The sequence below is a fragment of the Populus alba genome, chromosome 2, assembly GCF_005239225.2.
Source record: "Populus alba chromosome 2, ASM523922v2, whole genome shotgun sequence".
Taxonomy (NCBI): Eukaryota; Viridiplantae; Streptophyta; class Magnoliopsida; order Malpighiales; family Salicaceae; genus Populus; species Populus alba.
Window position 1 is genome coordinate 243,249 of NC_133285.1, and position 12,838 is coordinate 256,086.

General features: G+C 36.0%; 3 protein-coding genes across 14 annotated transcripts; 2 read left to right on the forward strand and 1 right to left on the reverse strand.

Moving 5' to 3' along the window:
- Positions 1–243: 243 nt before the first annotated feature.
- On the reverse strand, positions 244–881 carry LOC118042017 (calvin cycle protein CP12-3, chloroplastic). Its single transcript, XM_035049537.2, has one exon. The coding sequence runs from the start codon at positions 879–881 to the stop codon at positions 447–449; it is 435 nt and encodes a 144-aa protein (XP_034905428.1). The 3' UTR covers positions 244–446.
- Positions 794–5,438, forward strand: LOC118042015 (mitotic spindle checkpoint protein BUBR1). 5 transcript variants are annotated; one of them, XM_073407610.1, is made up of 13 exons: positions 795–934; positions 1,076–1,265; positions 1,616–2,060; positions 2,140–2,199; positions 2,388–2,532; positions 2,641–2,798; positions 3,519–3,600; positions 3,696–3,762; positions 3,827–3,881; positions 4,392–4,563; positions 4,659–4,741; positions 4,908–4,985; positions 5,101–5,438. In XM_073407610.1, exons 3-13 carry the CDS (start codon positions 1,888–1,890, stop codon positions 5,162–5,164), a joined length of 1,137 nt encoding a protein of 378 aa, XP_073263711.1. In that variant the 5' UTR covers positions 795–934; positions 1,076–1,265; positions 1,616–1,887; the 3' UTR covers positions 5,165–5,438. The 5 variants fall into 5 exon arrangements, with proteins under 5 accessions (XP_073263712.1, XP_073263711.1, XP_034905425.1 ...); XM_035049534.2 differs by having other exon boundaries at positions 801–934; positions 1,033–1,296; XM_073407609.1 differs by having other exon boundaries at positions 801–934; positions 1,033–1,265.
- Positions 5,439–6,470: 1,032 nt separating this feature from the next.
- LOC118042018 (splicing factor U2af small subunit A-like) lies at positions 6,471–9,787 on the forward strand. 8 transcript variants are annotated; one of them, XM_035049541.2, is made up of 4 exons: positions 6,471–7,540; positions 8,436–9,198; positions 9,294–9,391; positions 9,484–9,787. In XM_035049541.2, the coding sequence occupies exon 1, from the start codon at positions 6,639–6,641 to the stop codon at positions 7,470–7,472; it is 834 nt and encodes a 277-aa protein (XP_034905432.1). In that variant the 5' UTR covers positions 6,471–6,638; the 3' UTR covers positions 7,473–7,540; positions 8,436–9,198; positions 9,294–9,391; positions 9,484–9,787. The 8 variants fall into 8 exon arrangements, with proteins under 8 accessions (XP_034905432.1, XP_034905434.1, XP_073263741.1 ...); XM_035049543.2 differs by having other exon boundaries at positions 9,294–9,374; XM_073407640.1 differs by having other exon boundaries at positions 9,294–9,343.
- Positions 9,788–12,838: the final 3,051 nt, after the last annotated feature.

Genomic DNA, 12,838 nt, shown 5'->3' on the forward strand with positions numbered 1-12,838 from the left:
TGATACCAAGAGCAACCAACTGCTTGCCATCAAAAGCGTCTCCCTTCAGAGGAATTCAAAGGCAAAGCTGAAGGAAGCAATCTCTCTGTTGATGTGATGAAACCCACACACGCGCGCGCGAACAAATATTAGTGGAATAACAGTGGTGCTTTTTCTATTAGGCAAAGGTTGCATCATCATGATCAAGTACTTAGAATTTATTAATTAAAATTATCCTCTTAAACAAGAAAAGATAACATACAGTTCAATAGATAAATATGACTGGCTTATTATAAAAATAAAATTTCCTGGTTGCTTTGGCATTACCAGTGGTGGGGTGGGGGGCTTGTAATTTACAAGGAGGGGATCAGGGGAAGCAAAACACCAGTACAATTATAACACCTACTTAAAGATAGAGAGAGGATCCTGCTTCTATAGACGGTGTTGATAGGGATGGTGGTGCGCAGTCAATCTTCATAGACACGACACTCGTCGGTCTCAGGATTGTCCTGACAGTAATACTCGAGAGGATCCTGTTTCTCCAACCTGCGCCGGAAATCAGCCTTTGCTTGGCTCACCTCCTCTACTTCGTCCCATGCCACCTTGCACTCGTCTGATGTCTCGTCTCCCTCGCACACTTCCTTTGCTTCCACGACTTTCTTCTCTATCATCTCTGTCAGCTGCTTCTCTCTCATCTGGGTCCCTTTGAACTTTGCCACTCCTCCTCCTCCTCCCCCCATTTTTGCCTTCACCCTCGCCTCTTTCAAAACCCTCTTACTACCGCCCCACTCCCTACCAGTACCCTTTACAGCAACAGATCTTCCGTTGAACAATTTGTTGCCAAAAACATCAGATCTTGATGAGAAATTAGATGAAGACAGAATCATGGACAAAGATGCCATCCTCGTCTTTCTCCTCTTTCCTCTTCTCTAGCAATCAAAAGCAAACACAACAGGTCCTTATCCACCTACTTTGGCCTCTTCTTCAATAATATATGGTTTTTTTTTTTTTTTTTCAGAATTTAACAATATGATGAATGATTACTTGATTAAGGATATGAATGTAATTTCATGGGGTTGGGCTATGTCGTTGATAGCTTTTGATAAGATCCATGGACTCGACTTTCGATTGATGAATTTACCAAAGCAGCCTCCCTGCCCTGGCATGACGGTCCACCACCACCACCACCACTATCCGTTGTCATTAATAAGGGTGTCTCCATTTTACTTCAACCAGCGGCGTGGATCACACGAGGGCCCTTTTGCCTGCCTTGAAGATCCAATAAGGTAGAAGGGAGGTGGCAGTGGATTTGCTGCGGTATAGATTTCTTTGGGCATTTCAAAATGGCTTTTATTTTTTTTGTTGAAAATAGACTTGAGCGTCTGTTTTTCCGATACAAGTAGCTTTCAATTTTTTTCAAGATCAAGATGTTTTCATCCCAATTAGTTAAATCATTCTCTTTGATAAACTCTCACATCAATTTAGTGTATTTTAAGAAAATAATCTTTGATTAATACTTTATCAAAGTTAAAACCTTGAAAGTTAAAGTAGGATGTTAATCTTGGTATACCCTGTCAAAAAGATGGTCTGTATAAGGCATTCCCCAGCCCATACAAACGCTCCTCTCTTTTCGCAGCTCAACTGGCGCTTATATGCGTGGCCCAAGCCCACACACGCTCTGCTTCCCTTTGGTAACATTTCAAAACAAGCAGCGGACCCAGAGCCCCCCCCTTTTTATCCAAAGAAATGGCAGTGCACCGCACGAAGGAAGGAAAGGCGCAGATCTCCATTCCTCAAATCAGTTTGTATAACTAACGGCTAGTTTTTGATTCCAATCACAATCACAGTTGCAATCTCTCTCTCAAGATTCAAGAAGAAGAAGAAAAAAAAGAAAGTGACGAGGAGAAGATGGATCCAGAGACGGAGTTTCTCGCATCAAAACAAGAGACGGGTAACGAGTGGGAACTGTTCAAAGAAAATGTAAGACCCTTGAAAAGAGGCCGCAATGTTGGCCTCTTGAATCAAGCCCTCAAATCTCACTCAGATTATCAACTCAAGAGATCTCTCCTGGATACCCGAAGGTCCTTCTTCATCCTTCTTTTCTTTAAATTCGTTCTGTCTAACTTGTGTTGTTCTTGCTGATTGATTTCATGGGTGTAGGAAGTTGGTCGAAGCTATTGATGAGTACGAAGGGGATGACCCTCTCTTGCCATGGATCGAGTAAGTGCCATCCTTCCTCGTATCATCGATATTTAATGAACATAAATTCATGCGAGTTATGTTCTTTTATTTTTATTCTTAATTCCATTTGATTTGAAGGTTGTGGAGTACTTAATAATTTGTTATCGATAGTTCTTATGATTGGAATAATAATATTAAAGTAGTAAAACTGGGGGTGAGTTTTGAAGGTGTATAAAATGGGTTCAAGAGGCATTCCCACAAGGAGGAGACAGCTCAGGCCTCGTACTCGTATACGAACAATGTGTGCGTGCCTTTTGGCATTCCGACCGGTACAAGGATGATCTCCGTTACCTCAAAGTTTGGTTAGAATACGTGGGTTCTTACTTTTCTTTCTCAATTCTTTTCACTATTTACCTGTGCTTTCAAATCTTTTGGAGACTCTTTGTCGTGATGAAAACGGTGCTTCGCTTTTTCTGTCAGGCTGAAAACTGTGTTGATGCAGAAGTCATTTACAGTTTTCTTGATGCAAATGAAATTGGCAAGTCACACTCTGCCTATTATCTTGCATATGCTTTGCATATGGAATCAAAGTCTAAGATGAAAATTGCAAATGACATTTTCAATCTTGGGATATCTAGGTAAGTCTCTCTCCAATACTTTAATTCTATACGACAGAGTTGGTTTGATTTCTAAAGGGCATTATTTATTATATACGGATTTGACCTGGATTTATATCACTCCCCTCACAATTCAGAACTGATGTTTCACAATTCAGAATGAAACTGTTCTGTAGCTGAAGTTACCGGGAGGGAACTCTGTGTCTGTTAAGATTTGTTGCAGTTTAGCAGCATTTAAATCAATTCACTGTTATGTAGCTGAAGTTACCGGGAGGGAACTTGTGTCTGTTAAGATTTGTTGCAGTTAGCAGCATTCAAATCAATTCACTGTTCTGATGCTTGATAGATTGAGAGCTTTTAAGGTGTTTGCATATGTGTTTGCAAACAATAACAATTAGACTTTTGAAAGCAATGCGAATCTGCACATCATGCACGTAAATGACTTTATTATGTTATTTTAGTTTAATACATGGAAAAGTTCTGCAGCGCATGATGGATGTTGAGAGCACAGTCTTATCTTTTGTTCATTATCATCAGTCAAACTTTTTTGAGATCTGATATCTCAACTCTGCAAAAGGCATTTCGTGTTTAAATTCTATCATGCTTTTCCTACAACAAAAGTAACAGCACGCAAGTTACCCGTCCTTCAGTTTGATCCTGGATTCGTTAGTTTTTATTATGCAATGATGGACTTGTTTATACAATTAAATTTTGTTTTTCAACAAACATCTACTTTTACAGGGATGCTCAACCAATAGAAAAATTGAAGGATGCCTACAGGAAGTTTCTTATTGGATCAATGAGAAAACCAAAAGTTGTGGAGGTATGCAACGTTTGTAAATTATTTTGTTTAGTCGATACATGATCAAATAAATGGAAGTGATTTATTATTCCATCTGTCCTTTTGTTTCTTTTTAGGATGACGGTGGAGAAAGTCACCTACCAGTCCGAAGCTTTGGAACTGTCTTGTCCAGTGCAGATAATCGTAAGTTTCTACTGCTCTAATCTGCTGTTTTGAATTTGTTGCTAAAAACTCACTAATATTGCAGGGAGGCAAAATATGGAGAGATCCGAACTTGCAAATAAACAAATGAAGCCAGACAGGCAAGCATTTTTGGCTTTACAGTTCTTACTTTTCTTTTATTTCCCATCTCCTATTCCTTTCCATTCTAGGATTTGCCTTTAGAAGAAGAAAAATTGAAATCGATCTACCTGGTCCGCATGCATTTATCTCTAATACTTGGTTATTTTGATACCCAAGTATAATGAAGCAACATATCCATTTAGAAACAGTGCACAGGTTCCACTGTGGTCCCTTTTCGAGTTATAAAACATCTATAAAAAGTCTGTTACAAATATTTCTACCGAAGGAGCAATATATATTGACTTGCATTTCAAACAGTTTATGCCCGCATTTTTTTACATCAATTAAAGAATCTGTGCCATGATTTCTCTCCCCTAACCATGTAAAACAACGCTGCATGTTGTATGTATGCAAGTGTTATACCTGAATGTGCCTGTTGACATGTTGATTTACATTAGCAAACTCGGCCTGCATTATCATGTGAATTTCTGTTCTAACTTGTAACACGCTTTTCTGATTCAATTTTCTAGGACTCAGAAGACCCCCCTTTCTATTTTCAAAGACACAACAAATATAGATGCCATGCCAGGACGTCAATCAGTTAAGGCCAAGCCAGAGTTGAATCCTTGGAGCACTCTTGGAGCTCGAGAAGAGAGAAACAAAGAAAATAGTGCAGTGCCTACCAAATGGACAACATACAAGGTGGGTTTGTCTTTTAAAAGAGCTTTCTCGCCACCAATTTTCATAAAAATCCCTTTCCAACAGGCATTTAACTTTGAGAATATGCTGTCTCTCAGATTCCGCAGAGACCTGGAGCTAGAGCTGGAGGGGTAACTGCAAGTGCCTCCATTGAAGTGTTTGTTGACGAGGAATGTTCCGAGTAAGCAATACCATTTTTCTAAGTTTAAAATGGTCATCTCTAATTGACGGATATAATTTTATCAGGGAGATTACATCAATTCTTCAGTATCCATACACATTAAATAGTGCTTGTTGATATGTTAATGTCCTTGTTCTGTTAATAACTTGCTATCATATCTTATCAGAATGGTTAGAGCACATGATCACGATGGCATGTCTTCGACATTGAAGTTGAGACAGGGGGGCGGCCTAGACATTAAGAAGTGAGTGCTAGTTTCTTGACTATTTGTGTGCCAACTCAAGGATGTTCTTTATGGTTTATGGAGGATATATTTTTTGAGTGAGAACTAATTGGTTTTCTTGATCTTCAACAAGCAGGGAAACAGATCTCTTAAGGGAGAACCCACTAAGGAATTTTCCTTTGCGTAGCCTCCCTAGGTAATCGAATGGATATTTACTTTCATTTCAGCGTTGCATGTTCTCAGGATCAGCTTTTATCTCTAAAGCCTGATCCATATCTTCCAGTGGCGTATGATCCAAGGCACAAATAACATCTAGAGATCAAGTCATGCTGAGATTTTAGATTGTATACTTTGTGTTGAGATATCAACACTGAAATTATTGATTTGGTAAGCTAGCACTAGTGTGCTATTCATATGAAATGTGTGTAGATTTTGTTAGTTTTTACTTAATTCAGAATCTGGAAGTTCAAAGGAGGGAGCTTGTGGAGTTCTCTGTATTTTCCTTTTTCCTTTGCCATATTCACAAAATGTTAAGAGATTACTGTATCATTACCCATCGTTTAATAAAGGGAGGACCTGGCAAACGGATGCAATCTTGATTGAGTGAATTGATAGCTTCGAGTACAAGAATCACTAACCAAGAAATTCATTCCACTTGCTTTTTCGATAAGGGTGGCGAAAGTTCAGATAAAGTTGACAGCAACTGAGGTGATTTTGCAGGATAAGAGGCCACTGGTGACTTATTCCATGTGTTAATAATACTTGCATGCGTAGCAACCCCTTAAGAATCACCTTCAAGTACTGCAATAAGATTAATTAATCATTTTGCATTTCTAAGCCTCGCTTTTCTCTGGAATGGAACGTGCAAATTAAAGAATTTAGCCCTTGATAATTTTTATGTGAGAGATATGTCATCTAAATCAAAACTCAGCGCATCCCTTCAGATAGCTCTGTTTGTTTTGCACTCTTTTGTTTTTAGTAGATGGCAATTATCAAGGCAATTTTCGATTTAACATAGATTGATTTTTTTTTTCTTTTAACCATTGAAAAGTAAAGATAGTTATTAAAAATTCATTTATGTCTTCGTCTTTGACATAATATGTTTTTAACTTCTTATGTATTATAGAACACTAACACATGGTTTGACTTTTATTTACTCTTTTAAAATCATATAAATGATGTCATGATTTAAACTCATCAAATTTAAAAAAAAAAAAAAGCTAACATCTTTTTAACTAATAAATTTACTATTTTGAATTTACTGTAAATAAAATTCCTACGAATGCATATTATCGTTAAGGTCGTACAAAAATGTATTTTAACTTGAAAAATAGAATAAGTAAAAGTAAAAATGATTTGCAAGTCAATAATTCTCTTACGGTGGTGTCCAGGTCATTTGTGATTATTTAATTAATTTTATGAGTTTTAAAATTAATAATTATATAAAATTCTAATAACTTTAAATTTGTATAACTCGAACCACGCTAATTTATTAATGGTACACGTCCATCCCCTTGCAGAGACAGAGAGACTAGAACCTTCCAAACCCAAGTCAGAAACGACAGCCAGTCCGATAAATCCCCTAAATCTCCAAATTTAGGGTTTTCTTTTTGTTTTTCATGAATTAGGGTTTTCTCTCCTTTCCTCCAACCCCTAACTAACAAATACAAGACCATGGCGGAGCACTTAGCTTCAATCTTCGGTACTGAGAAAGACCGAGTTAATTGTCCTTTCTACTTCAAGATTGGCGCATGCCGTCACGGCGATCGATGCTCTCGCCTCCACAACCGCCCCACCATCTCTCCCACTCTCTTATTATCCAACATGTACCAGCGTCCTGACATGATTACTCCTGGCATCGATGCTCAAGGTCAGCCACTTGACCCGCACAAGATCCAGGAGCATTTTGAAGAATTTTACGAGGATATTTTTGAAGAACTCAACAAATTTGGCGAGATCGAGAGCCTCAATGTTTGTGATAATCTCGCTGATCACATGATCGGTAACGTTTATGTTCTGTTCAAGGAGGAAGACCAAGCTGCCGCCGCTTTGCAAGCCCTTCAAGGACGATTTTACTCTGGTCGCCCAATCATTGCAGATTTCTCTCCCGTCACTGATTTTCGTGAAGCTACCTGCAGGCAGTTTGAGGAGAATAACTGCAACCGTGGCGGTTATTGTAATTTTATGCACGTGAAGCTGATTGGGAGGGATTTGCGGAGAAAGTTGTTTGGAAGATATCGTGGATATAGGGTTAGTAGGAGTCGGAGTCGGAGTAGGAGTGTGAGTCCTAGGAAGAGGGAGAGAGATTATGATAGGCGTGAGAGGGATTCCAGGGATAGGGACAGAGATCGAGACAGAGACCGTGATTATCGTGGAAATGGGAGGAGGAATGACAAGTATGACAGAGAGGGAGGAAGAAAAAGACATGGGAGTCCAGTTAGGGAAGGCAGTGAGGAACGAAGGGCTAGGATTGAGCAATGGAATAGAGAGAGGGAGGAGAAACAGTAATTTGAAGAGGGAGTGTTGTTTTGGTTGCACTAGGAGTGGAGATGTATGCTGGCATTTTTCTCCTATTGGTAACGATTCTAGGCTCTGATGTTTGGTTTTCATGTTTTCTTGAACTTTGAATATTTGACTCTATGTGGTGTCCCTATTGAGGATTCGAACTATTTTTTAGTTTCTACCTTACCTATGTTGGTGATTATGTCCGTTAACAGTTATTAGTTTAGTCCTAATTCATCTTGCTGTTAAATTTGTTTGATGGATTTTCTGTTTTTTCTTATGGTTATCAATCATTTGGTATTGGGTTTGCTCTGAACTGAATTGTAAAACTGTGAGCTTGATTTGCATATTAACTTTACTGGCGATTCCAAAAGTGATTTATTCAAATTTATCTCAGCATGTAGTGACCTCTTCTGATGTACGAACCTGGTATGTTATGGATATACTTGAGTGGTTACTTGGGGCTTGTTAGCATTAGCTCAAATTATCTTCTGTATGTTGTTTTGTTATTGACCAGCTCCTCCATTTGACATGCTAATTGTTTTTATGCAAAAACATGCAATAGGCTTATTCTATAACAAATATATTTTTTATTACAACCCACATCATGCTGTAACGGCTTCGCTGTACCTTTTATTTAGGCTGCTGAGAACCTGGGTATGGGGAATAAATTGTTTTAGCGTTTAAATAAGAAAACCCAGGGAGGTTGCTGGTCAGATAAATAAGTTCTATATATTCGATTGCTACACTGGGCTTGTTATCAGCTGGTGAAAATCCGTGGTTGTGATTTGAGTTAGAGTTAAGCACTTGTCAATTGCATGAAATTTGTAGCTGAGCAAAGGAAGCCTCATTTGGAATGCTGTGTATTTAGAGCGTTGGTGAATGAATGTCTAAGTATGGACTCTGTTGTCCTGCTAAAATCTTTTCCATAATCTGAAGTAAAACAATCAGGTTTTTGTTTTCATATAGTGGGAAGGCCATTGTGATGTGTCATGTTGATCAATGCTGTTAACTTGAGGCTGGCCCAAGATCCAGAATAGTCTAGGATGTTGAAGTCCTGAAGCACCAAGAACAAGTGGAACCAACCAAACTGTCTTGCTGGAGTTGGGACCTAGCCAAACTCGCAACATTTTATGCGTCTAACTACTCTCAGGAGTTCTTCTATATCATTTTAAACTTGTATTGAGATGCATGGTGCCTTATTAGGTTTTTAGATAATCTGTGCTCATTATATTCAAGCGTGGATTGATAAAATAGTTATATAATATGTTAACTCTAGGTAGTGTTATGAGTTGCATGAAACTGCTACTTTACCTCGGGTCTTGATTTAAGAGCAGTGTTTTGTCCATGCTACGAAATGCATGTATGTAATCCCTGAGAAGTTCGATGATGGAGCATGGACTAGTATCGATTTTCTGTTAGCTGTCTATTTTCGGACCGGGATTTTCCTTTTGAGTTGTGGTTAGGTTTTTTAGAGACAAGGTTTAAATAAGCGCATTTGGTTAACTTTGATCCACAAATACTTGACAGTGGTGCTCAAAAGGCTAAAGCATTGCATTCATGTTTATAAAGGTCCACCCTGTACTAAATTTATTTGGCAACTTTTATTTTTCATTGGACTTGAAATCACCACTTTTTTAGCAGCTTGTAGGTATAGGGATTGCTCCTGCCACCAGATACATCAAAGCGGCAGGGTGACCTGGGGCCCAAGAGTTTTGTGCTCTACATTTGAGTATGGACGAACTCCAATGATTTTTTTCTTTCTCAGTTCATTAAAGGCAAAGTAACATTGTTTGTTTTTCTAATGATTTGTCCAACTGTCTTTAGGTTAGGATCAGTTCTGGAACTCTGAATTGGGCCAGTTGAACACGAAGTTGGTCAGAAAAAAGGGCATGGTGTCCATGTCCAGTTAGTGTATTGAATATGTTGGTATTGTGTCCTCTGAAAAGGGGTAAATATTTTCTGGAATAGTTTCTGATTATCAATTTTTTTATTTTTTTTCTTTTTCGAAAAGCAGCATCGGCTTACTCTCAAAAGACTCTTGTTATGATACAACATCCTTGACTCGGTGGTTGCTTGCCAAGATAACTGTGGTTAGTAGGAAGAAGTCCATGCACCAGATGAACCGAGTTTTAGATAGATTATTATTTTAAATTTTGGAACAGGAACAGCTTGTGGTCGTGAGTCCTAGACCTTGATGTGCAGAAGAGGCAAAACCAGGATCGTAGGAGGTCTTGCTTATTTGCTGTTAACACGGACGGTTATTTCGGTCCCCGTCCAGTAGAAACTCTCAATTAATATAAAATTTACGTTTTATTGGATGCAAAGGTTATACCAGCGTGCTAGTTTTTGCAGCATTGCATTACTGGAGTCTCCTGAAACTGTGGAGGCAGCTGCCCAAATGCTACCGGCTTTAATGTATCAGTATAACGAGTCCCTTCCACTTTGCCGGGGCCGAACTACTTATTTTTTAAGAAAAATATTCAGGTGCTGAATAAGATAAAAAAACAAAAAAAAAAACAGATAAAACCGGTGATGATAAACTTGTATAGTTAAACTGAATTAAAAGTTTTTTTTTTTAAAATAAAATTGTGTTAATTTTTTAAACTTATGATTCATGTTATTATATATGAAATATTTAATATATAAGAATTATAAAGTTTAATTTTTAATTATATTTGAATATATAAAATGATTTACAAAAATATATAAATTTAAAGAATAAAGATAAAAATGAAGAATATAATATTTGGTAAATAGGGATTTAATGATAAAATTAAAATAAATAATTTTTCTATAAAAAGATTAAGATAAAAATTAAAAAAATAAGAACTGAAGTTAAAATAAGAGAGAGAGATAATAGAAAATAAAAAAAAAACCTACTGGTTCTAAACTGAACCACTAACAAGAAAAGAACATGACGACACTTCCAATAACATGATAAAAAAATTATTCTTAGATGTTGGGAGGCGCCGCACGTGTTGCCCGACGAGTGCCAGTGCCTCCAAGTGCGCCACACATGGACATCATATTTTCTTCTTTAGCCAAATATGATTGTTATTGATTTATCTTTATAATTAAAAAAAAAAAAACCATGGTAAAAAGTTGAAAATACCCCTTATCTTAAGATTTATAATTTTTTATTCTACTAGAATTTTCATCATTTCGTTGTTTATTATTTTTTTATTTTCATGCAAATACTAAATTGTCTCATGGCTTAAATTACAATAATATAAAATCATTGTAAAAATACAAAAACATCTTTTAGTGTCAGATTTAAATATTTGCTTCCAACGATATTTTGATGGTTTTATTTATTATGCAGTTAAAATAAAATATTTATCTTTGATTAAATTTAAAATGAATGAATTATATGAAAATAATTAATGCTTCTGAAAACTAGATTTAAATTTTTTGATAGAAGTATAAGATAGTTATTATACTGTTCCCGAGAACAATTTCCATGAATATAGAGTTACAGTAATTCTTAAGGGCAATAAGGTTTTGTTAATGATTTTCCTTCCCGACCATTTTACTTGATTACCAGCAGCTTGCCTTGCAAATGCAGTGGTGGTGTTACAGAGGCGAAATGCTATCCTTTCACATTTCCTAAGGTTACTCCTCTGTGAAAACAACCCCACGACCTGTAAACCCGTAATTTACTTCCTCGTGTATTTCTGTTTAGTTCAAGAAGCGAAACTATCTTGAATGGGCAACGGGCCAATAGAAACATCCCTTAGTTTATGCAACCAGTCTCCAATCCGGCCACGTCAAGGCATCAGGCCATGATAGATTTGCTAGGTGTTTATGGTCCAGGCGCCACTGAAAGCAAATAGCAGGAGATGCAAAGCTTCAAGACCAAGGATGAAACAGACCGATGTGAATCTTCTTTGCTCTGGATTTGGTTTTGTAATTAAGGTCTAGAACTCTTTATCATGCTAAGCTGGTGGGATGTTTGATGAGCACGCAGAGCAAGGTTGTTCCCCGATTCTGACAATTAGGAATCTCAATCCTATGTTCATCTTGGATTTTGTCTGAAATCTTGTCTCCATGTCTCCGTACGTTGACTGCTTGACTTTTATCAATCATAACGAGGCCATGCTTTGGATGGCAGTGATATGTTTTAAGGTTCCTTTTATGTGTCATCTTTAAAATAATAATAAGCAGCGGCCATGGGTTATCTTGAGGTCTTGTACGCATATAATCTGATTACAAGTTTTTAGATGCAAAGAAAGGAGATGGTAATCAAGATTGTTAAAAATATTTTTTTTACATGACATATATAATATAACTTGAATTATAAAATTATAAGTAAAATATTTTAACTAATTATATATTAACAATTTCAATCAAGTACTAATTAACAATATAACACAATTAAAATAAAAATAAAATAAATAATAGAAAAGTTCAAATATCTTTATTTTATTCACATTGATTCTTTTATTTTTTGAATAAATCGATCCACTTACTTTGTTATTTACAAAAAATGAGTCATTTTAAATTTTAATAGACCATTTGGCATTAATTACTCCAAAGATCAAGCATGTCAATTTACAACTTTTATATATTTGTCATCTAAAACAGAGTAATATATCAATTGATATGTTAATAGTTTACATAAAAAATTATGAATAATAATTAGGTATTTTAATTTTATGAAAATGAAATCCACAAATAACTCATATCGTTACAAAAATTATAATAATTATAGTTAAAATCAAACCCTTCATTATCAAATTGCATAAGTTTTGCAAGATATAAATTTAAAATAATAAAAATGTTATGGTGCATACTAGAATGCATAATTTTATATTTTTTTCAAACTAAAAATCGATTTGATTTTACCAATTTTATCGAATTTGAACGAGTTTAACCGATTTTACTATTTTTCAAGTTTTAATTTGATTTAATACGTTAGATACATGTTGACTTATAAAATCATAAGATTTTAAGAGTCAACTCGCTTTTTTAACAACATTAATAATAAGCATATAATTTGATAACAAGGAATTTACGGGTGGAGCTATTTTTGATTAGAAAAATTATATATTTGTATTTTATTCATTAAGTTTTGGTCATTTATTTATATACTTATTAAACGAATATATATATATGTGTGTGTGTGTTCAAATGGTTTGCGGTGTTCTTGAAAATTCCTTAAGTTTGAAATTATTTTTTTTTAATATATTTTTAAGTTGTTCTTATACATTGATATTAAAAATAAACAATAAAGAATAAAAATATAGTAGCTACATCCGGGCCGCGCATCTCGCCATGCATAGCCAAGGTAGTCTCTTTCTTCGAGATCCTTGCAAAGGGTGGGTTAAGGGATAACGTCAAAGAGTCCAATTGTTGACATTAACAAGTGA